General features: G+C 39.7%; 1 protein-coding gene across 2 annotated transcripts in view; it reads left to right on the top strand.

Annotated features, from left to right (window-relative positions):
- Nucleotides 1-26,259, top strand: part of fhit (fragile histidine triad diadenosine triphosphatase) — a 413,370-nt gene that overhangs the window by 281,669 nt on the left and 105,442 nt on the right. For both annotated transcript variants that reach the window (XM_051672680.1, XM_051672681.1), the window contains exons 3-4: nucleotides 2,366-2,511; nucleotides 18,996-19,025. In XM_051672680.1, the coding sequence (XP_051528640.1) occupies nucleotides 2,366-2,511; nucleotides 18,996-19,025 (176 nt within the window). The remainder of the gene's footprint in view (nucleotides 1-2,365; nucleotides 2,512-18,995; nucleotides 19,026-26,259) is intronic.

Genomic DNA, 26,259 nt, shown 5'->3' with positions numbered 1-26,259 from the left:
TCTCATGACACAAGAGAGATACACAAGATGCTTTTCTGTGTTTAGACATTTACTCTTTTAAGAGTCAGGATAACACCTGTAACTTCAGTGTTTACTGAAATGGGTATGGAGATTTATTACTTTTCCTTGCTCCATTTCACAAAGTTTCATGGATTATCTAACTTCTTTGAACAATATGTTTTGTGACCTCTCTAACGAAAAATGTAAAAATTCATCATAGTAGAGATGTTTTCAAATAATTGTTATGTGTGAATTGCATTTAATGTGTTTTTGAATAACTTCTGGACAAATTATAAATATATAAATGACATTCATGTCACCTCCATTAATGTTTTGATTAGTTGTGAAGGGTGAAAGAGAATGGGTGCAGAATCAAAGAATTCGGGGGGTGGGGTCTGTGATATGAGACGTTTTATTAATCTTTTTTTTATTAAAAGCTGTTTGGAGTCAAGCGGGATGGTTTTGAAGGAGGGTTTCTCTGAGTGTTCTCTTTTGAGTGCTGATGCTTATCAGAATCATTCATCCATTTCCAATTCAAATTGGGCCTATCTGCCTCCCACCCCAAACCCCCCCCCACACACACACACCCGTTTGTGTGTGTGTTTATTAGTATTCAGGGCAGGAACGAAAAAAAATCAGGGACCACAGCACGTTCCTTTCATTTTTAGCATGTCCCTGTTTTGACTTTCTGTAGTTATTATAGCTTTTTCCATTAATCTGAATAAAGGAGCAGATTTTACCCACCCTGTTATGTTTGTTGTCATTTTGTGTAAGGTACTGTAAGAGATTTGTTTCTACAAGCTCTTTCTATTGTGTGTCTAACATTAGAAAACCCTTTGTGTTTGAGGGTGAGTTTGGCACAAAGGCGTAAAGGAATATTGCAGGTTTCATACAACTTAAGCTTTATGGACAGAGTCTCAGACATTCTGTCGATTTACACAGCAAGTAATTTAGACTTGTCCCTCAATTTGTAAAAAACAAACAAACAACATGCTTAAATGAGTGCACTTAGAGTACAGTAGGAGTTTTGACTTACAGTTGACTTAAAATGATTGGAATAATTATAGTACACAGAAGCTTGAAGCCTGCCACATAGGCAACTTACACCTGTAATTTTAGTTTTTCACTGACATATTGTTTACACTGACATGTTGTAATTGTAATACAATTGTGTTCATTTAACCTAGGATGTGGCATTTATTTAATTTTTATTCTCGACTGGTAATTGTGTAACTAACATAAGCTTAAAGGAGTAGTTCACCCAAAAATGAAAATTTGCTGATAATTTACTCACCCTCAGGCCATCCAAGATGTATCTGAGTTACTTTCTTCATCAAAACAGAATTTAAGACTTTTAGGATTTCCTCCTCCTCTAAACAATGCAAGTGAATGTACTCCATTTTTTGACGGTCCAAAATGCATATTTAGGGTGCATCTAAATAATCCACATGACTCCAGTCGACAAATAAAGTTCTTCTGAACGCAAATGATTGATTATTTTGATATACTTTTTAACTACAAATGTTCACTTCCGTACATCTCTGTGACGTGCGCTCATGAGAGGGATGATGTAAACTCGTTGGTAAGGTCACATGTCACATGGAGGAGGAGTCAGGAAGCATGTCAGGATGAGTAAATTATTAGCAAATTTTCATTTTTGGGTGAACTATTCCTTTAAGCAGTTAAAATATGAGGTAAATTTGAAATATGAGCCTAGAGTCAATAGTTGTTTAAAATTGAACTATACATTTAATACATTCATTATGAGTCTTGTCTCAGACTCGGCCTCTTCCGGTCTCTGTCTTGTCCAGGAATCGATCTCGACCTACTCTGGTCTTGGCCTGGATTTGAACTCGGATGAGCTGGTCTCGACTACACCACTGTGTTCATCCCTGTGCTAGCTATGTTTTGCTGACATAAGGCCTTTGGGTGGGCTTTTCTCCATGTTAACCGTACTTCGTGGATAGTTACTGTGCATCACATCTCTTTCTGGTATACATGCATGCTTTACAAATGGCAAATGGTCAGAGAGTTTGGAAAATCTGTTGTCTGTATGTTAATAATTCCATTTGGTGATGCCTTTTCTGCAGAAATTACACACTTCATGATCACTTTACAAATCGAAATTCTGTTTTCTGTGTTAATCAATAACATGTGAGAAGGGCTATGGACAGAGCAAAGTTGTATTTAACCCAGAATATTCATAAATTGCTTTATTCTGAAATGTCAATACGTTTTTAGTGTTGTAAGAACTGTATAAGGCCTTTTTGCATTTTATTTTAAAACATTTTGTGGGGAAATGTTATAGACAATGTGTATTTTTTCTCAATTCAAATGTTTTTACCTTAACAAGCTCCTTGTACAGATGTTTTAGTGTGTCCTGTTCGTCTCGTTGAACGGTTCCGGGATCTCCGTCCTGATGAGGTGTCTGATCTGTTCATGACCACACAGAAAGTGGCAGATGTGATCGAGAAACACTTCCAAGCATCCTCCCTAACCATCGCCATACAGGTATGCTGGAATTCAGATAATACAAGTATGGAGGGCAGTTGTAACACTCTGACAATGACAAAAAATAGATAATCATTTTGGATTTTGAATTGGTTTGGGTTGAATTTAATATAAATATATTAATGGAACTATTCACTTTTGGCACATATGTATATAGTGGTCCAGAAAAGCATTTGGGAACTTAAGCCCAAATGTAAAATATTTAAATCCAACTGCATTATATAAGTAAATGATATCAACAGCTAAGTGTACGTAAAAATTATTTTAATGCTCGACGTGGAGGCGAAGAACCAACCAACTTGATGCGGATGGGGTAATTCATGGAATAGCCGGGGATTATCTGGTTTATACCATGGTCACTTGCCAGCACTGATTAGTTAAATGTGTCATTGATTTTTGCAGTGCAAATTTTGAATGGAAGTATAACAATAATGATTAACTTTATCTACAGATTATAACATCTAGACTTCTGCCTGTTCAAAATCAGACACAAGATAAAGTAGTGCAATATCACATTTATTTGAATGAATTAAAAATCTGTATGAATAACTGAATTGTTTTTTTTTTTTTTTTTTTTTTTTTTTTTTGGAGACCAAACACTCTTTAAAAACTGTTAATTTAAATTCTCAATTCAGAAATAATAATAGCCACATAATGTAGAAGGGTTGGCACTCCTATTTTTTCTGTTCTTTATTATTTTCACATTAATGAGGAAAAAACAGCGTTGCTGACGTGACAGTTGCAAAAGTGGCACTACTGTTCATTATGAGGGAAAACCATCCAAAACACTCTAATCCTGCAGACTTTGACCTCTGAGACATCCATATGGTATCCATTAAGGCTGCACAATTGATTTGAATTAAGAATTAAATCGTGATGTGGCATATACGATTACTTAGGGCTACGTTTTAGAAAATAGTCTCCATTCAAATCTTCAGTCAGCTATGTGGGATCGTGGGGTGCCCTCTAGCGGCTATAGACGGCATGTTGATGACAGCAACATTACAATCTAAATCATCATACCAGACAGCGAAAGATGCATTTAAAGGTCCCGGTTACCTTCTCGCCCCCTCCTTGCAAAACAGCTGAATGTCAAACCATACTTTCCTTACAAGCACTTTAAGGGAGTAATACGGGGCTGATGAACACTGTTGTCTTTTCTGTTTTTCCTGTACGGAAATCAAAGTTGATTTAAAAATGGCACTATGTGACTTGATGATGATGTTTTGTAATGTGATGCTTATTCACAGCTCCGAGACTATATTCTTGTCTGGATGTTATTTTAACAGAGGCATAAAACTCAAGCAATGTGTCATTACAGAGGACAACAGAGTAGGTGCATTAATATAGAACGTTGATTAAAACTGACTGGAACTACCTGTGCATTAAACGGTTTTAACACATGCATTTCAGCCAATCAGAATCGAGTATTCAAACAGACCATGGTATAACAAAAAATATCAGACCAAGTGGTGTTTTTTTTAAAGAAATATAGCACAAGCACTATTTTTAAGCAAAACATTTCACAAAAAGAAATTTGTTTTAATTTGTATTTTTTTTTTTTTTTTTTATGTTTTAAATGATAAAACAATAGATATGCAGTTTAACATGGAGACAAATGTAACTGGACACTTTCTGGTTGTCAAACATTAGTGGAGTGTGTCCATAATTAATGTGATGAACTTGAACATGTGGTTAGCATGCTAGATAGGACACCTGTGTGAACTTGAGGGGAACTGACCTCTTGTATTCACTGAAAATCACCCCAGGACCAGCTGGTTTAAAGTAATTGCAAAAAAGGCTCAGAAAAGAGAAATTAGAAAAAAAAAAAAATGTCCAGCATAATTTGTTTCCAGATGCCACATGGTTTGATATTTTGTTATCTAATGCAATGAAGTACAGACATTTTTATGTGTGAATTGAGTGCCCAAATACTTTTGAGGTCGCTGTATATGATTCTTATGCCTAAAAATGGCAGGTATATTTACAGTACACTGTGATTTTATGAAGGCAAATAAAACAATTTAAAAAATGAAACGAAGAATGAGATTTTATATACAGTAACAGATACGTTTTTCATAACCTGATACATTTGCTAATTTCAAGTGGTTTCTTCTTCCCAGACACCAACAAAACAAAATAATTTAATTTATCAGACAAAAGGGAATAATCAATATCCTTGCCACTAGAACTGATATGAGATTCACTTACTTTAATGAGACTCTACAGTTAAAACAGAGATATATTGGAGGTGTAGGGAAAGTAGGTAGTATAAATGTACACAGTATGGATTAAAGTACCTGCGTACCTTCACCAGTGATATGTAGGACATTTATTAGTGTTAGGAATTAATTTAAACTGTCCCCATGTCTACACCATTATATGTAAGGGTTTGGTTAATGATTTAGCTGTGTTCAACCACAATTATAAAATGGATAAATGACAAATGATCAGATCATAAATCTGAATAAAATTCTCCATCATTAATTTGTAATACAACGGGCTCATTTTATCCGCTCACAATTTATATGTAAGGAATTATCTTATAGTAATACTATTCTCATGGCTATTGAAAATAATATCACAAATATGTTTAGATATGGTTTGATCTTCAGAGTGCAGATCTTTTAAAAAATCAAGTGACGAGATTATTTCTCAAAATATACCACAGTCAAATTTTCTTTGAATACAAACAAGACTTGATTGCTAATCTAAACACATAGACAAACATGACAAACAGGTTGGTGAGTAAATTGTAACAGAAGGTGAATGAAATGATCTTTACAGAGAAATTTAACTTTATGGAGTCTATAGACCAAACTAGGGCCAAAGTTGGCCCGTGATGACCTTTGATTTGACCCGCCTTGCCATAGATGACAAGAGGGAAAATAATATTTAAAAAAAAAAATATGCCATTAAGGCAGCTCTTTGTTTTTAATTAATCTTTTTGTTTTCAAAATTTTTTGTTTTATTTTTTCATTACAAAAACTATAGCTTATTTGAAAAGTAGAGAGTATAAGTGATTTAATTTGTTAAAATGTATATGCGTACTTCAGTGACCTTTAAATAAGTGCTGTCTGAAAGTTCGCTCCATTGGCCATCCCAGGTGCCACCCCAAAATCTTCACTATGATTGGCCAGCTCCAAAGTCAGAGATGGGCCATTAATACCACCAGACAGAACCTAGTTGGTTTAAACTGGAGTGGGAACTGAAGCAGTGTCAAGAAATGACAGGTAATTAGGTAGACTCGTGGAACAGTGCGTACAGTCATCAGAAATGGAATATGGCTTGAACACGCACTATACGTTGTGCAGCATTTCATAAACGTGTGAACGCGACCACTGAAGCGCACCCATGAAGCGGGCTTGATAAAGTCATGTGAGGGAGCATTTCAGTATAAACAACGGTTCCATTAACTCCAAACAATGCACAACATTATGACAAGCACTATAAGTGAACAGACCAGTACTCTCAAAAACTTCTTTTCTGCCCTGCCAGCTAGACAAAAACAGTAATGCAGTAAACTAATTCTTCATCATCTTATTCTGACTAAAACCCATTTTGGAGTGTGTATAACATCTGTATGCATAATACTGTAATTCGTTTGTCAAATGTGATGATATCTCGTTTACTTGCAACTATCTGTCTAAAAACAGATAGCTGCAAGTTTTTTTTTTTTTTTAATGCCATATTTCGGCAGGTTCTTAATCATAATCATATTTTGGAGTCAACAAAAGTAATAGGCCTCTCAATTTTTTAATTTGCAGAATTGTGCTTCGTAGATTTTATTTCCTTTCATAATGTAATGCATTCAGCGTAGTCCGCCTCTTAAGAAAAGAAGTAAAAGTACAATTCAAGTTTTTGATATCACAACAGGAAATGTTTTAATGTCAAATAAAAGTAAGAAGTTTAAATGCATTAACTACGCAAAAACATTTTACAGCATTGTTTAATTAAATAAACCTATTACATTTGGCAGTCCTAATAAATGGTAATACTGAGTGAAATCCAGGACAATGTGTAGCCTAGGTCTATGGTAAGAAATATCTTTAATATCTTCTTTGTCACAAAACAAAACAACATCCTACATGATAGTATTACGTCATGCCATTGTATCTTCATCTCTCCAAAACTCTGCAAAACTGCAGAGAACTATTGTGTTCACTGTGAGGAGATGCTCTGTTCTTAAAGAGACAGTAACCATGTTTTAAGAGATGCTTACATTTAGTCGTTTAGCAGACATTTTATCCAAAGTGACTCACAAATGAGAAAGAGACACAACGTACATAAAAATTGTATTGAATTAAATTATGTGCATTGTGCAAGTATAGGACACTTGATGGTTTTAATTTTAGAGTTCTGTGTGTTTTGCAGTGTTAATATTTAATTTTAAAATAATACAGTTTGATATATGCAATGTTTACTTTTGGCCACTGCCCTCAATCAAGTTTGATTGTTGGCCCTTCATAGGAAAAAGGTTAGCCATCTCTGCTATAGACAATGCCTTGAGAGCCACCGATACTTCATTTTGGTTTACCTCGATTTGCAGTCGGGTTACTCAAATTATATTAAAGAGACACCAGCACTTTCAGCAAAAGTTGGAGATGTACTTGTGTTTCCTTGCATTGCTTTGGTTCTTTGGCTCTTTGTAGCAAGTTCTGGTTGTTCCTCCGATGTTCTGGACCTCTGTTAAGATCATGGACGTCGAATAGTTCTTTGTCTGTCGCGTTGATGGATGGGTGATGGGATGACCAGGCAGGCTTTTTGAAGCAAGGCCTCCAGCAATGGAGGCTCGCGACTCCCCATCAAGTGTGTGAGTTTTAGCACAGAGAAGAGAAAAACCTCCTTGGAACTTTGCATTCTACATTATGCGGATCCTGGGAGTAGAAGGGCTAAGAGCCCAGAGGGAAGAGTGTAAAGAGAGGAGAAGAACGTAAGAGAAAGAAGTAAGAGAGAGTTCTTCCTTGGTGTGGAGGCTTTGTACTTTTGTGGTTGGCCGCACCCCAAAGGTGTCTTGAGCCAATCAGAAGTGTCTTTTGCAGGGTCACATGGTCATTTCTGTCCCTCCTTCTGAAAGAGATTGATGAGCCTTTGTCTGTGAAGACAAAAATTAACATAAACATTCCTGAAATGCAGAAAGAAACTCAACGATAGTAAACATGATGTGCTTTATCATGTATGGTTACCATTCTAGTAATATGACATGAAAAAGACAAGATTAAAGATTATAATCATCAATTCATCAGTTAGAAAAGTGATTACAGGTCATAACAACATAATTTTGTGAATTATCTAGCAAGGCTAAGTATTGTGTACATTTTGGTACAAAAAGGTAGATTCTGTGAATTTTAGAGGGTTCAGTCAGCAAAGTACTGTAACTTTGTGTGAAATGTTCATGGAATAAGATAAGATGTCTTAGTATTAGAATTGTGTTGTCCATTGCAAACATGAGGGTCTCCTAATGGAGTCTGCTTTAGCTGTGTGTCTTGGTAATGAGTTTTTAGCATTTGACAGAGTTTGTGTGTTACTAAATGAATGAAACAAAGGGACTTCTTTTAGATTTCTGGCATGGGGGTTCTTCAGAAGTCTTTAAGTCATGTGATGACCATTAATGTTCAGGGCATTCCTGATTTACAACCTGGACGAGGAGGAATTTGGTGTGTCCACAGAACTCTCTTTGTTCTCAAGACGGTTGACACTCAACAGAGCAGCTTTTAATGGACTCTTTTCAGGCTTCTGTGTCTTAGTTAATAATTTGGAAGGAAAATATCAGTTTACATCCTGGATTCAAATCATTTTGCGTAGAAATCGTTAATTCTTCTGCCCATGAGATCCTACAGAGGTGTTTATTTTTCATGTGGAAGTGAAAAGCGAGAGAACACTAAATAAATAGACACTTTTTTTTTTCATTTTTGCACTTGCGTAAACCTAAAAAGCAATCGAGGAATCACCAATTTCTGCATGTAAACAAATTGTGACGATACAGAAAAATTTAATTTGTCTGTCATCTCCTTGAAATTACTTTCTATGAATTTTTAAGTAATACATGCACCTTAATTTTTAATTAATTTTCATCTTAAAATGTTTGATTATCATTATTATTATTATTATACAATTATTATATTTCCTCACCAGATGAAGCTGAATTTGTAGGCTACATTAACTGTGGAATATGTTGTGGTTTCTTCTGGTATTTCAGATATTAATATCTGTATGAAACAGAATTTTCATTTGTCTGTGCATGTATAACAGCATTATTCTGGAGGCAAGAGGTCAAATCAAATCAAATCACTTTTATTGTCACACAGCCATATACACAAGTGCAATGTTGTGTGAAATTCTTGGGTGCAGTTCCGATCAACACAGCAGTCGTGACAGTGATGAGACATATACCAATTTACAATAAACATCAGATTAACACAACACAATTTAAGGTCTAATATACACATAATTACACACAACACAATATACAAATAATAACATACACTGTACAGTATACAATACACACAATATAGATACATTATTCAATAAATTTTTTTAAAAAAAGTATATATAGAATGTACAGTAGGTTGTATTTTACTGTATTGACATTCAGGCTGTTGATAGTAAGTTGTTAAGAGAGAATATAATATAATAATAATATAATTTATGACAGTCTGGTGTGAGATATAAGAGTAAGAGTAATAAAGTGCAGTGCTGATGTATTTTGATCGTGGGAGATCAAGAGTTCAGAATGTCTGATTGCTTGGGGGAAGAAGCTATCATGAAGTCGGCTGGTGCAGGTCCTGATGCTGTGATACCGCCTGCCTGATGGTAGCAGTGAGAACAGCCCATGGCTCGGGTGGCTGGAGTCTCTGATGATCCTCCGAGCTTTTTTCACACACCGCCTGGTATATATGTCCTGGAGGGAGGGAAGCTCACCTCCGATGATGTGCCTGGCAGTTCGCACCACCCTTTGCGGTTGTGGGCTGTGCTATTGCAGTGATCAGACCTACCACCGTCGTGTCATCAGCAAACTTAATGATGGCATTGGAGCTATGTGTTGCCACACAGTCATGTGTGTACAAGGAATACAAGAGTGGGCTGTGAACACAGCCCTGTGGGGCTCCAGTGTTGAGGGTCAGTGATGAGGAGATGTTGCTACCCATTCTAACCACTTGGCGTCTGCTTGATAGGAAGTCCAGGATCCAGCTGCACAGCGAGCTGTTTAAGCCCAGAGCCCAGAGTTTCTCATCAAGCTTGGAGGGCACTATGGTGTTGAATGCTGAGCTGTAGTCTACAAACAACATTCTCACATAAGTGTTCTTTTTTTCCAGGTGGGAGAGAGCAGTGTGTATTGTAGATGCAATGGCATCATCAGTGGAGCGGTTGTTGTGGTAAGCAAACCGGAATGGGTCTAGAGAGAGAGGCAGCACAGAGCAGATGTAATCCCTGATTAGTCTCTCAAAGCATTTGCTGATGATGGGGGTCAGAGCAACAGGATGCCAGTCATTTAAGCAAGTGATTTTTGATTGCTTTGGAACAGGCACAATGGTGGACATTTTAAAGCATGTGGGGACTACAGACAAAGAGAGGGAAAGGTTGAAAATGTCCGTAAAAACACCAGCCAGCTGGTTCACGCACGTTCTGATGACATGGCCCAGAATGCCGTCTGGACCCGCGGCTTTGCGGATATTCACCCGTTGGAAGGATCTGGTTACATCCGCTACAGAGACGGAGAGTGAACTAACCTCTGTAGCTTCGGCCACGAGAGCTCTTTCCGAGAGGGCGGTGTTATTTCCCTCAAAACGAGCATAAAAAATATTTCGCTCATCCGGGAGAGAGGCAGCAGTGTTCATGGCGGAGTTTTTATTCCCTTTAAAGTCCGTGATGATGTTAATTCCCTGCCACATGCTTCTAGAGTTGGTGGTGTTAAACTTCAGTGTTGTTCCTCTACTGGCGTTTTGCTGTTCTGTTTTTCGGAGGGCATAACTGGCTTGTTTATGCTCCTCCGCGTTCCCGGAATTAAAAGCGGAGGTCCGCACATTAAGTGCCGCGCGAACATCGCTATTAATCCATGGCTTCTGGTTCGGACAGATCCGTATTGTTCTGGTTGGAACAACGTCCTCTACGCACTTTCTGATGAAACACATTACACTATCAGTGTAAAGCTCGATGTCGTCATCAGAGGCGGACCGGAACATCTCCCAGTCCGTGTGATCAAAACAGTCTTGTAGCGTAGAGTCTGATTGGTCCGACCAGTACTGGATCATTCCTGTTTCAGTTTCTGCCTGTAAGCGGGCAGAAGCAGAATGGAAGAGTGGTCCGATTTGCCAAATGGTGGGCGGGGGAGGGATTTGTAGCCATCCCAGAAGGGAGAGTAGCAATGGTCCAAAACCCAGTCCCCTTGTGGGTTGAAACTAATGTGTTGGTGGTATTTTGGTGCGACTGATTTGAAACTCGCTTTATTAAAGTCCCCGGTCACAATGAATGTGGCCTCAGGGTGCGCAGTTTCCTGCTTGCTTATAATCCCATACAGTTCCGTGAGTGCCTGGTCTGTGTCAGCTTGTGGTGGGATGTACACAGCAGTGATAATGACTGCTGTGAATTCCCTCGGTAGCCAGAATGGTCGACACAGAACCATGAGAAATTCCAGATCAGGAGAGCAGAAAGACTTGATAGAATGTACGTTCCTCTGATCACACCAGGATTTGTTGATCATAAAACATACACCACCACCTCTGCTTTTACCTGAGAGGTCTTTCGCTCTGTCCGCTCGGTGCACGGAGAACCCTGCGGGTTCAATGGCTGAGTCTGGAATCTCCGCAGACATCCAAGTTTCCGTAAGGCATATAATGCAGCAGTCCCTCGTCTCTCGTTGGAAAGAGATCCGCGCTTTCAGCTCGCAGAGCTTGTTATCCAGAGACTGAATATTTGCCAGTAGAATACTGGGTAGCGGGGGTCGATTTGCCCGGCGTCTTACTCTGATGAGAACGCCGGCTCTGTTTCCCATTTTCTTCCTGCATTTCCACGGCCGGGCTGCCCAGACAAAGGGCTCCGCTTGCGTGTTTGTAAACAGCGGGTCGGCATTGAGGGATTTGAAGTCCGGTTTGCGTGTGTAATTGCTGAACCAATGTCCAAAAGTGTTTGTCTGTCGTAGACAATAAGGCAGACAACATCCAAGACAAAAAACATAGGAATTGTAAACAAAACAAACAAAACACTACCATGTTGTGTCGGAGCTCACAATGCAGCAGCCATACTCGGTGCCATCTTGAGTCCAGTGTCAAGATGTGTCAACCAAAATGTGAAATGTCAAGCACACATTTTGCAGTGAATAATAAATACAAATTCACACTAACGTGCACAGAACGGGGGCTACAGGGGCACAAGAGCCTGTCCCTTTCATTCACAAATGTAAAGGTGTCTTTAAGGTGTCTTTTGTGTGGTGCTTTCAGGGTTTGATGCCAGTGAGAAACACAAAATTCCATGTCAATACAGCAAAGCATCACTGAGATACAGCCTCTGATGCTTTTTGGCATCTTGCCATCTAATTTGTTGAAGTGCTGTTCAAGAACCGTTTTGTCTATCAAAAAGCTTCTGATACATTTTTGTTATGAATGTTTCTAGATGACACCTGACAAATTTCAAGGGAATTGGACTTACGGCCTAGGAGGTGTTCGAAAAAATAGATTTTCAATTAAATTCAAAATGGCATACAGGAAATATGGCTAGTTGTGGCAAATTGAGTATCAGTGTACTCGGCATGACCCAAGGAATCTTAAGACAGCAGTCACAGAAATATAGGCACAACTATTAAAAGACACTAATATCATGAACATTAGATAATATGTATTTATTTATTTTTTTACCAGTTGTGTTCAGATTTACTTTATACATCAATAATTACATTAGTGTGTTGCTGCATGATTAATGTGTTGCTTAAAGTGCAAGCAAAATGTATTATAAAAAAATAAAAGCATGAAAAAGCAGCACATCGTTTCTGTGCTCAAAGTCACACAATACAGAAATAAAAAATTGTCTGTTTTGATAAATAGTAATGGATGACAAATAAATACAAAAATAAGGGGAACAGATTATATCAAATAAAGTTCATATTTATGCACCAAATAGATGAAAAAATCATGTGCAGTCTAAAAGATCCATACAAACAGTCACGTTCACACAGCAGCCGATTACGGTTGTCAGACCTGTTTTGAGTGCTTAGTACGGTTACATTCACACACAGGACAGTTATTTACAGGTGTGACAACCGCATTCTGTAACCGAACTAACACCCGTACATTTTCAGGTCTCACAACTGCATTCTCTGCAAACCTGTGCTGTGTGAATGGAACCATACTGGACAACTAGTTGTAAGTTATGTCATGTACAGTGAGAGACATGCTGCACTGTACACGCGTGTCTTGTGTGTTTCACGTGGTGTTTTGTGAAACAGAGAAATGAGCTGCATATCATCTGAAGATTCAGCTGCTGTCTTCCACTGGCTGTTCACGGGTGTGAGCCGCATGACACAAAAGATATGATAAATGTCTCTCAGAGGGCTGACGGCATATTCATTGTTCTCTTACAAAGTCATTCATTTTTAATCAATTTAATATTTAAACCACCTCAGCTGCAAGTTTGAATTAATCCATAACTGAGATTTAAATCAGAATTTAAAGTATTGGAGCAACAGGATTAAAGTTAATTCAGACTTGCTGTGAAATTTAAATCAGGATCAAAATGATGATTTAAATGTAACCCTGATTATTTTTAAACAAAGTTTAAAGTTTAGTGCAACAGAATTATCAGATAAACCCTGATTTAATATAAATTTAAGATTAATCCTGGTTGGTGCAACCCACACTATACTTTTAAATACTCTTTAAAGACTCTTTGAATGATTTATAGTCATCTGGCTCCTTCTGGTGGACAAACAGTACAACAGCCTTTTCAGCCTATTGCCTGAAATACAGTTGATACATTAAGTATTTATTATGTTAAAGCCATGCAAATTGATGACATTTTGCATGTTACCTCAAAATGTTCTTTTGTGCATGAATATTAAGTTTTGTTAAGTTTAAAAATGGTGCTCACAAGACACGAGTCAATTAGTCATAACAGGCCACATGCAAAAACATATCGGCTAATATCTTCTGAACGATTTGACAAAATTCTTCTGATTACATTTTGTCAGGAATGTCTGTAGATAATGTATTCATAGTTTCATGCGAATCGGGCAAACAGCCTAAGACAAGTTTGAAAAGTAGGTTTTTCAATAAAATCAAAATGTAACCAAATGATTTTGAGGCACTGATGGATTCACAGCAATACTAATATATATATATATATATATATATATATATATATATATATATATATATATATATATATATTATTATTATTTTTATTTATTTATTTATTTATTTTAATATTCTGTACAGTTCTGGAGTTAATTCAACTGCTTTGAGCACAGTTGCACAATTAGGATTTTATTAAGTTGTAGCGCCCCCTAGCATAAAAAAATTAACGAACCTCAGCATGTAAACTCAGAGTGTTCTCTTATCTATGTGTACAAAGTTTTGTTATGTTTGAAAATTGCACTCACAAGATACAGGCTAATTAGTCATAATATGCCATGCCCCAGAACACATTTGCTTATATCTTCTAAACGATTGGACATATCAAAATTCTTTTGATACATTTTTGTCAAGAGAGTGTGTAGATGACTTATACCAAGTCTCGTGCAAATTGGGCAAACGGCCTAGGATGAGTTTGAAAAAGTATGTTTTTTTTAATAAATCGAAATCGTAGAAAAAGTTTATTGTGCAAATGAACATTCAAATGACCATATAATTGGGGAGCGCTGGTTGATTCAGAGAAGCTACACATTTTTATCGTAGTCTATACCTTTCCGGAGTTATTAGCAAAAATGCAAATTAGCTAATTATAGCACCACCGTGTGGCCGATTGTTATAAAATGTTATATACGGCTTCGAGATGACACCCTACTTGTTTATCTTAATTTCCATAACCCTCGGCCATTCCCAATACAACTTATAAGGTGCTGAAATTTGATTGGTCGTTGGCGGCCATTTTTGTTAATTTGTTGAATCGATTTTTTAAGAATATGTTAGCATTTGAACCAAAGAAGATGCATATTTAATTTGAACTTTGTCGCTCAAGCTGCTGCGAAGTTATAACAGTTGTTTTGTTGTAGAGCCCCCTAAAGGCGGAATTGTACGAAACTGTGCTGATATCGTCTAAATGCCCTGTTGACTATGTATACCGAGTTTGGTTATGTTTGGAGTTTGTGTTGAGTAGATATTGATCAATTACTCAAATCGCTTTAAACCGAAGGAATTGGATCGTTGATATCTTAGGAACGATTTTTAGGTATCAAAATTCTTTTGAACTAATGGTCTATGTTTATAGTTTATAGACGGAAATATGGGTTTTGTAGGCATGGAAAAAAAAAGAATTTTCATTCTAGCCCTTACGGTCACAGATTTATGGCCCAAAAACACGTTTGCCTTTGTTATAGTGCCACCTAATGGCCGATCGTGGTAAGAACATGTGTATGTCTAAGCTGTGTGACTACTACCATTCCCCACAGTTTTATGTCTCTAGGCCTTACGGTTTGGTCTGCACAATCAGTTTAATGGGAGAAGAATAATCCTGACAAATACAGTAGGGTTTCAGCCTTTCGAGCTTGAACACCTAATAATAATAATAATAATAATATTAATAATAGTAATGTAAAATGTATATAGCACCTCACCAGAATTCAAGAGCACTTAACATTTTCAAATTTAGCACAGTTTAAAGAAGAAGAAATAATAGACGGAGCATGTTTCAGTTTCTTCATTTTACATAAGGAGGAATATTCCTAATAGATGAATACTCTGTGGAGCATATAAACCTTTCTGGAGCATTTTAACTTTTTTTTTTGGAATAAAGTCTTAACAAGTAAATTACCTTAATCGCTGATGTGGCTGTAAATGTGGTCAACTTTAAAAGTCAGATAGATGGACTCGCGCTCAGATTTAGGCTATAAATAAATACATGAGAATCATTTGTGAATCCTGTGATACATAAACAGACATTTGAAGGAGTGGAAAGTATATATGATGTCGTATCTTAGTTAATGTTACACTTGACAAGCACCAGACGCACACAGTTAACAGAGACCGCAAACAGAGTCGAGACTGCGCCCATCTGATCTGAAATTACATAATTACATAAGGTTTACACTTTAAAAATATTGGCTGCACAGATTCATAAATTCATTGTAATTTTAGATATGTTTATTTAAAATATCACTTTATCCTTGTGCTTTATGGAAAATCAGTCATACAAATATTTTTTATATCATTTGGATGAATCCGTTATTCGTTATGAAGTCATTATTCATGCTTTTGCGAATATGGTATTCGGCTTCGGGCACATCCCTACTAAAAATGTATTGTTTATTGTTAGTTCATGATATCTAATGCATTAACTAATGTTAACAAATGGAACATTATTGTTACAGTTCCCCTTTTGTCACTCACTCGACATTGTGTTGATGTAGTGACACTAGGGGTCGCCCTTGGGAGCCCCAAACACCTCAGATCTTTGAGAAAAGGCCAATGGGAATTGGCGAGTGGAATTTGCATGCCACTCCCCCGGACATACGGGTATAAAAGGAGCTGGCTTGCAACCACTCATTCAGATTTTTTCTTCGGAGACGAGTGGTTGTGTTTAGCGGACTGAATAACTCTGCCGATCCATTCACCTCTATATCGAGTGAAGCTATTGGATTTACAGCGCATTACAGCGGTTTCTCCCCCTCTTGCACCGGCGTTGTGCAGAGAACGCCTCTGGGTGCTTCAGCAGCTAAAAGAGCATATTCTTTCCTCATAAAGAGTATATTTTCTACTGAAAATAGTGGCACTTACGAAAGCGTCTTTTTCAAGATGTCTTTTCGTTTGTGTATTATTCCTGGTTGCGGTCGCTATCTCTCCGCTTCTGATGGCCATGATCGCTGTCTCACGTGTTTGGGTGCTTCCCACGTGGAGACTTCTTTCGTGGATGGTTTGTGTCCTCATTGCGAGAACATGACCATGGCAACATTGCGGTCGCGGCTTTCTTTCGTCAGAGGGAAAGCCATCCCAGCGGCTCCCTGCCTCGGTCCTTCAACCTACGGGTATGAGGCAGAGACGGTTAGCATTGGGGGCGATTTGAGAGCGCCGCCACCTGGCGGAACCATCCGAGGCTCCCATCCAGGGCCTGTAGGCTTACATTGTCACTGGCAGCTAAGGCCTACGATACTGCTGGACAGGCCGCCTCCGCCCTGCATGCCATGGCTCTCCTGCAAGTGCACCAAGCCAAGGCACTCAAAGAACTGCATGAGGGTAGTCCTGACCCAGGATTGATGCAGGAGCTGCGCTCGGCGACCGATCTCGCCCTCCGGGCGACGAAGGTTACGGTGTGGTCTCTCGGGCAGGCGATGTCCACCCTGGTGGTCCAGGAGTGCCACCTTTGGCTCAACCTGGTCGAGTCAAGGGAGGCTGACAAGGTATGATTCCTTGACGCCCCCATCTCCCAGGTTGGCCTATTCGGAGACACCGTCGGAGACTTTGCCTTGCAGTTTTCGATGGTGAGGAAGCAGTCGGAGGCCATCCAATATATCCTGCCCCGGCGCGGCTGAAGATCCCGCACCCCGTCTGCTCGTCGCCAAGGGCCCCGGCATGGAGCCGCCCGCAGGAAGCAGATGCCACCCGTCTCACGTCCGGCCGCCAAGAACCCAAGGAAGCCTTCGAAGCGCACCTGAGACGGGCAGCCCAGGAAGTCGGAGACCCGCTACACAGGAGCTGATAAGAGCACCACTCCTTCACCCGGTAGAGGGCCAGGTGGAGAATCCTTGTTTACCTTTTCTTATTTCGCCGCATGCCCAAAGGGCTGTGGTACCCACATTTCAAGTTTCCTCACTTCCTGGGTCACACAATCGGCATCCACGGCCGTCGTTATCACGACCGCCAGGGACTGTTTCATTTTGGCAGGTATGCCGCCTCGGAGGTGGGCCTCCCGCCCCCACGTGCCCAGCTGTGGCACAATCCCACCCTCGACACGACAGTCACGATGGGTCACGAGGAAAATTCCCCTCCTCCCCGTCCCAGACCACTCCTGTGGTGAGTTTAAGGAGCCAGGTAAGTGCTTCGATTTCCACCTCACGATTGGCACCTCAGGCTCCGCCCCATCGTGAGGCCTCACCCGCCGGTATGTCCAACATGATTGTCCCCTTGGTCCCCCTCGCTCGGAGCTTGGGGGCGTGGCTCACACTCCCCAACCTGTCATGGTTGCTGATCAGGACCGTCCGACTCGGCCACGCGATTCAGTTTGCCAGGCACCCACCCAGGTTCAACGGCATCCGCTTCACTTCGATGAAAGGCGAGAACGCCACTGCCTTGCATGCGGAGATCGCATCCCTTCTACAGAAGGACATGATAGAGCCTGTTCCTCCAGCCGAGATGAGGAAGGGGTTTTACAGCCCCTACTTCATCGTACCCTAAAAAGGCAGTAGGTTGCGGCCAATCTTGAACCAGCGAGTTCTGAACCGGGCCTTGCACAGACTCCCGTTCAAGATGCTGACGCAAAAACGCATTTTGGCGAGCATCTGGCATCAAGATTGGTTCGCGGCGGTAGACCTGAAGGACGCGTACTTCCACGTCTCGGTTCTATCTTGACACAGACCCTTCCTGCGGTTTGCTTTCGAGGGCCGGGCATACCAGTATAAGGTCCTCCCCTTCGGTCTGTCCCTGTCACCTCGCGCCTTCACGAAGCTCCTTGTGAAGGGTGTCAATGATTGTCTTCTGGACAACTGTCAGATCAGCAGTCTTCCCCATGATTGTGTAGCCTAGTGAACCAAACTGAGAGACCATTTTGAAGGCTCAGGAAACCTTTGCAGGTGTTTTGAGTTGATTAGCTGATTGGCATGTCACCATATTCTAATTTTCTGAGATAGTGAATTGGTGGGTTTTTGTTAAATGTGGGCCAAAATCATCACAATTAAAAGAACCAAAGACTTAAACTACTTCAGTCTGTGTGCACTGAATTTATTTAATACACGAGTTTCACAATTTGAGTTGAATTACTGAAATAAATGAACTTTTCCACGACATTCTAATTTATTGAGATGCACCTGTATATATATATATATATATATATATATATATATATATATATAATTTTATTTTTTATTATTCATATAATTAGTGCTTCTCAATCTTTACAAATAAAACAGTTAAGTGTATCTGGATTTAAAACATAAGAAATCTTTTTTAACGATTTCTTGGTTTAAAAAAATGAATAGACACAGAAAGTTACAAAGGAAAGAGACACTTTGACATTCACATGGTCAACCGACACTGTGGCGATTAATTTGAAATTAAAATGTTGCTGAATTATTGACAGTGATATTCCTGAAATCCCAACTAATTCTCTGCTTCTGTTCCCAATAGGACGGACCTGAGGCAGGACAGACGGTGAAGGTAGGGTCTTAATAAGCGGTCCCTATGAATTTATTATGAGGCTCCTGTGACACTTATCAAGTATTAAATAATAATTGTATTTAATTTACTGTCCTAAACCCTTTGAGCATGTGCAGTTATGCATGGATCTGGTTTAAAATGCTTTGTCCATATTTTGTGGGTATGGACAGTGGCTTGCTTCAACACAGCTGGCTGCACATTTAGAAAGTTCTTTATATTTCTAACATTGCCCAAAGATGTGCTCACAGCAACGGATGAAGTGGACAAGTGTGATAATCTTAAGAGTTTCATTTTTTCAAATTTGTGCTTTTCATGTTTTAAGAAAGAAAATAGGGCCACTTTCTTAGGTTGGAGGTAGAAGCCTATGGAACTAAACAAATCACAATAATGTTTCTGTCACCACACAGCTTGACCAGCTCAGCCTGTGCTTTTGAGTGATTTTTTTGGCCTTTCCGCTTTTTCTGTACCTCTTTGTGCTCATTTTCTTACTGAATACATCAGTTGCATTGTATTTCATGTGTGAAGTCATATTTAATTGCATGTGTAATGGCATATTAATTATTTATGTACAGTAAAGCAGCATTCATGAGAGCAGCCACTTAAAAAAATAATTATCTATCAATTTATTATTTAACAAAAATGTATTGGAAATAAAAGCATCACTTTTTAAACTGAAAAAAGTTTGTTTAAAAATGTACTATATTTACATTTTTATTTTTGAATTAATAAGTTGTTATTGATTACTTAATTTATTTTTACAGGGCATTGGTCCTCCGTACACATTTGCTTTGTTACAAAACCTAGAGATCCACATACAGAGGTAGTATTTTAAGTAGGCTTGGGATTGTTGCCATTTTCATGTATCAATAATCGCAAGATTATATATCGTGATTTTTTTCCACATATAAAAGGGCTGCTCGTTGCACAATAGTATTCATCTTTTCAAACATATTTCTCAACACAACTTTGGTAAAGTTTGAGAAGCAGGGCTAATTAACGTAGGTCATGCACCGGATGCATCTGGCGGATGATATGGCGTGCTCTAAAATTCGAAACAAGTATTTTCTATGATGGTATGTATGCACAAACCGAGGGCTCGCCCTCTCTGGAGGCTGTTAAAAATGCTGCAGTGCCACAGAGTTCAACACGCATAGTTTTCCATTAAATTTGACTCAAATCATTATCAAAGCATAAAGATTATTTACTCTAGTAATTACTGGATAATTTATTGTGTGCAGGTATCTTTCAAATAGCCTACACAATGTATTTTCAGTTTCAAGAATGTCTTTTTTGTGGTTTGACAGCTTGAATGAAAGACCTGCTCATTGATACATACAGGGAAATAGCATAATAAATGTCATAATTTCTAATCATTCAGTTTGCACAGTCATACCAGTTTCATACACTAACCTGCAAACTCATCAACGTCACTTTGTTCATTCTTGAAGAAGTACAAAAACATTTGGAACTTTGGACTTCCATCAGCTCGTAATGTGCATGTGAAACTGTGCCTTGTCCATACCGTGGCCATCTTCAGTAAATGTTATGTCACCCCTTGTGGTCTCCATTAGCTATTACGTCAGACTACATTGAATGGAATGCAACTGGCAGTGAATTGAAAGCACACAAATTAGGCTTCTAATTTAACTGTCGACTGATGTGAATATATATCGATGCCTCAAAAATGTATCGATACAATAACGTGCCGATCAATAATTGATATTTTATGACATTCCTAATTTTAAGGCATCATAGTTGTACTCCCAACACCTAGGCTGTCCTAAAAAGTTATATTCCAATGAAGTAAATAATGCTGCCTCATTTTGTATACATACATATATATATATATATACAGGTGCATCTCAATAAATTAGAATGTCGTGGAAAAGTTCATTTATTTCAGTAAATCAACTAAAATTGTGAAACTTGTGTATTAAATAAATTCAGTGCACACAGACTGAAGTAGTTTAAGTCTTTGGTTCTTTTAATTGTGATGATTTTGGCTCACATTTAACAAAAACCCACCAATTCACTATCTCAAAAAATTAGAATATGGTGACATGCCAATCAGCTAATCAACTCAAAACACCTGCAAAGGTTTCCTGAGCCTTCAAAATGGTCTCTCAGTTTGGTTCACTAGGCTACACAATCATGGGGAAGACTGCTGATCTGACAGTTGTCCAGAAGACAATCACTGACACCCTTCACAAGGAGGGTAAGCCACAAACATTCATTGCCAAAGAAGCTGGCTGTTCACAGAGTGCTGTATCCAAGCATGTTAACAGAAAGTTGAGTGGAAGGAAAAAGTGTGGAAGAAAAAGATGCACAACCAACCGAGAGAACCGCAGCCTTATGAGGATTGTCAAGCAAAATCGATTCAAGAATTTGGGTGAACTTCACAAGGAATGGACTGAGGCTGGGGTCAAGGCATCAAGAGCCACCACACACAGACATGTCAAGGAATTTGGCTACAGTTGTTGTATTCCTCTTGTTAAGCCACTCCTGAACCACAGACAACGTCAGAGGCGTCTTACCTGGGCTAAGGAGAAGAAGAACTGGACTGTTACCCAGTGTTCTAAAGTCCTCTTTTCAGATGAGAGCAAGTTTTGTATTTCATTTGGAAACCAAGGTCCTAGAGTCTGGAGGAAGGGTGGAGAAGCTCATATCCCAAGTTGCTTGAAGTCCAGTGTTAAGTTTCCACAGTCTGTGATGATTTGGGGTGCAATGTCATCTGCTGGTGTTGGTCCATTGTGTTTTTTTGAAAACCAAAGTCACTGCACCTGTTTACCAAGAAATTTTGGAGCACTTCATGCTTCCTTCTGCTGACCAGCTTTTTAAAGATGCTGATTTCATTTTCCAGCAGGATTTGGCACCTGCCCACACTGCCAAAAGCACCAAAAGTTGGTTAAATGACCATGGTGTTGGTGTGCTTGACTGGCCAGCAAACTCACCAGACCTGAACCCCATAGAGAATCTATGGGGTATTGTCAAGAGGAAAATGAGAAACAAGAGACCAAAAAATGCAGATGAGCTGAAGGCCACTGTCAAAGAAACCTGGGATTCCATACCACCTCAGCAGTGCCACAAACTGATCACCTCCATGCCACGCCGAATTGAGGCAGTAATTAAAGCAATAGGAGCCCCTACCAAGTATTGAGTACATATAGAGTAAATGAACATACTTTCCAGAAGGCCAACAATTCACTAAAAATGTTTTTTTTATTGGTCTTATGATGTATTCTAATTTTTTGAGATAGTGAATTGGTGGGTTTTTGTTAAATGTGAGCCAAAATCATCACAATTAAAAGAATTAAAGACTTAAACTACTTCAGTCTGTGTGCATTGAATTTATTTAATACCCGAGTTTCACAATTTGAGTTGAATTACTGAAATAAATGAACTTTTCCACAACATTCTAATTTATTGAGATGCACCTGTATATATATATAAAACACAATTAGGCAAAGACATACAGATATATCAATAAAATCATTTAGGTATCAATATGTCTTTGCCTAATTGTATTAGACATTACTTCATATTTACAGAAAGGTTAAAGAGTAGTGTTCTGCTACTTGCATTGCCTAGATCTTCTCACTTACCTAACATTCATTAGTGGCAAATTGACTTGACTGGAGTCAGTCATTATGTTGGCTTACTCAGGGTCACCAAAATCATCAGCATGAGTTTGTGTAAATAGAACTGGCTACACACTGGGTACCTTGACACTTGCTGTGAGTATACATTCCCTCAGAATAAAAAAGTTGAAATTACAGTGCAGCATTAGTCGTTTTTAGAGTAAGCCCAATCAATTGGAATTCAAAGCTCAGAGGTTTTTTGATCTTCAAACACAGGAAATGTATAAAGTCACTGCCTGAGTAGTTGATCTTCTGGCCTATGGTATACAGTGCCCAAAAAAGTATTTGGACACTTAAGACAACCTTTAAAATATACATTGCATATTAAACCAAGTGGAATCCACAAACAAACGATATAAATTGGTCCAAAGAAGGTAATTTGTAGTGGATTTGAGAAGTCTGAGGTTCAAATAGTTGTCCTAGTAGAGTAACCACATATGCAGTTCATCAAATTAAGTATGGACATGTTCCACTAACTGCCATTCATTTGATACGTTGTTTTAGGGGACAAATTGTCACTTGGGAAAATTGTCACAAGCACTGAGACAAAAGTCCAATAACACAAATTTGTTTTGTTTTTTTATATTTCTTTGTATTTCAGTATTTTCTTGTCAAAACAATGGTATGATCTTTTTCAAATAATCGGCACTTATGATTTTTGTCATAATCATGCAGCTGTACTACCAAGTGAAATAGTCACAGGAGTTAAAAGTGTAACAAATAGCCCCAGTCTCCCCAATAATGTAAAGATTTTCATACATTATTAAACATGGCTTAAACATCCAAATACTTTTTGGGGCCACTGTATTACTTGCATTTTCACAATCACAAGTTTGCATTTTATTTTTATTTATTTATTTTATTTTTTATTTTCAGGGTTGCTGTAACTATTTGTTTGCTTTGCCTTTGTGTTATGTAGCTGAGACAAGGAGTTGAACACAGATGCAGTTTATTACAAACTCAGGAGTAAACAGAGAGAAAACAGTGAAAACCACAGATTAAATCAGGATATATAGTAACTAGGCAGACCGAAGACTAACTGGTAAATTACTCACGAAAACTAGGATTCAAGAGAGAGTTGTACACACTAGTAGCAGGTCCAAACGAGACTAGACAATGACTGAGGGAAAGTGGTGAGACTTTATACTGTTCTGGTTGATTGTTTGATGGGGAGCAGGTGGAAGTAATTAATAATCGGGAGTGAGAGGAGTTTGGAGGAGCAGAGGCTGACGAGGATATGACAGTACCCTCCCTCCACGGGCAGCTCCCGCAGACCGGAACACTCAAAGTCTTGGGCGGCCTCGACCATGAGGAGCTGGATGATTAGGATGTTGATTATGGAAGTGGGTAAGAAGTGATGGGTCCAGGATGTCATGTCAGGGAACCCAGGATCGCTCCTCTGGACCATAGCCCTCCCAGTCGACGAGGTATTCCAGTCAACCCAGGCGATGCCGAGAGTCCAAGATGGCCATGACTATGTAAGCTGGGCCATCTTCCAGGAGCAGCGGCGGAGGTGGGTTTCCCTCATTAGGGTCTGTGGAGGGAGAATTGGGAGAACATATGTGAGGTTTTAGAAGGGATACATGAAAAGGAGAGATACGGTAATGTGAAGGCAGTGCTAGACGGTATGTGACAGGGTTAACTTGTTTTATGATGGTGAATGGGCCGATGAAACGAGGACTTTCGACAGGGGAGTTTTAGACGAATGTCCCTGGTGGAAAGCCAGACTTTCTGCCCTGGATGGTACTTGGGTGTCATAGAGCATCTGGTGTCAGCTTGGATCTTCTGGCGGTGAACTGCATGCTGAAGGTGGATGCGAGCGGCGTTCCAGATCCGTTCGCTGTTGTGGAACCAGTGATCCCCAGCTGGCACTTTGGAGGGTTCTCCTGACCAGGGAAACAGGGGTGGTTGGTTACCAAGGACACACTGAAATGAAGTGAGTCCAGTGGAAGGGTGACGGAGAGAGTTCTGTGCATATTCTGCCCAGGGCAGGTAGAGGCTCCACTCCTGCTGATTGGTATGGCAGTAGTTACAGAAGAACCATCCTCTCCTGGATCTTTCTCTCTGTCTGACCATTGGACTGAGGATGATAATCTGAGGAGAGACTAATTGAGACACCCAGATGGTTATAGAAGGCTTTCCATAACCTTGAGATGAACTGAGGTCCCCCGTCTGATACTATATCCTCAGGCAGTCCAAAGTTCCGGAATACATGTTGGAAAAGTACCTCAGCGGTTTCCATGGCTGTGGGTAGACCTTTGAGAGGCATCAGCTGGCAAGATTTAGAAAACCGGTCTAGTGCCACAAGAATACAAGTAAACCCTTGGGAAGGAGGAAGGTCAGTAACAAAGTCTACACCAATGTGGGACCAAGGACGGTGTGGAATGTGGAGAGGTACGAGCTTACCCGCCGGGAGATGTCAAGGTGCCTTAGCCATGGCACAGTCAGAGCAGGAGCGGATGAAATTGGTAACGTCCTGGACTAGATGAGGCCACCAGTACTTGTTTCTGAGTATGTTAAGGGTATGGGTATCCAGGGTGTCCAGATCCAGGAGAAGAGTGGAGCCACTTAAGGAGTGCTGTGCGATGTGCAGAGGGAACGTAGGTTAACCCGGGTGGACAGGCTGCTGGTACTGGTTCCGAGGAAGCTGCCTGGGTGATTTGTTGGTCCATGTCCCACTGTAGAGGGTTGACAAAGGGTGAAGGAGGTAGTATGGGTTCTGGTGATGAAGTGGACTGGTCAGAGGAGTGCAACCGGGAAAGTGCGTCGCATTTATTTTTGGAACCAGGGCGATAGGTGACTGTAAAGTGGAAATGTGTGAAGAACAGTGCCCATCTTGTTTGACGTGGGTTTAGGCATTTAGCGGATTGAAGATATTCGAGGTTACGCTGGTTAGTTATAACAGTAAAAGGATTGCTGAGTGCCCTCCAGCCAGTGGCGCCATTCCTTGAGTGACAGTTTAATGGCCAGTAGTTCTCGATTCTCAATGTCATAGTTTGTATCGGCTGGAGAAAGTTTCTTGGAATAGAAGGCGCAAGGGAACGATTTAGGAGGGTTACCTTGATGCTGGGAGAGTACGGCCCCCACCCCTGAGGTTGAAGCGTCTACCTCGACGACAAAGGGAATGTTTGGGTTGGGATGTCTGAGAATGGGCGCTGTAGTAATGGAAGTCTTTAACAGCTGGAAGGCTTTAGTGGCTTGTGGGGACCAAGAGAGAGTTTTGGGTTTACCTCTTAGAAGACTGGTGAGAGGAGCGACCACAGTGCTGAAGTTCCGGATAAATCTCTGGTAAAAGTTGGCAAAACCAAGGAACCTCTGTAACTCCTTAAAGGTGGTAGGTCGGGGCCAGGTAGTTACGGCCTGCACCTTGGACGTGTCCATCTGAACTCCGACCGAACTGATGATGTAACCCAGAAATTTAATGGAGGACTGGTGGAAGAGGCATTTTTCGGCCTTCAGGTACAGGTTGTGCTCCTGTAGACGTTGAATCACCAGTCTTACATGGTGGATGTGATCACTTAGGGAGGTAGAATAGACGAGTATATCATCAGTATAAACCAGTACAAAATGGTGGAGCACGTCACAGAAGATCTCAT

The sequence above is a fragment of the Myxocyprinus asiaticus genome, chromosome 35 (genome assembly GCF_019703515.2).
Source record: "Myxocyprinus asiaticus isolate MX2 ecotype Aquarium Trade chromosome 35, UBuf_Myxa_2, whole genome shotgun sequence".
NCBI classification, from domain to species: domain Eukaryota; kingdom Metazoa; phylum Chordata; class Actinopteri; order Cypriniformes; family Catostomidae; genus Myxocyprinus; species Myxocyprinus asiaticus.
This window is presented reverse-complemented; position numbering and strand designations above follow the sequence as displayed.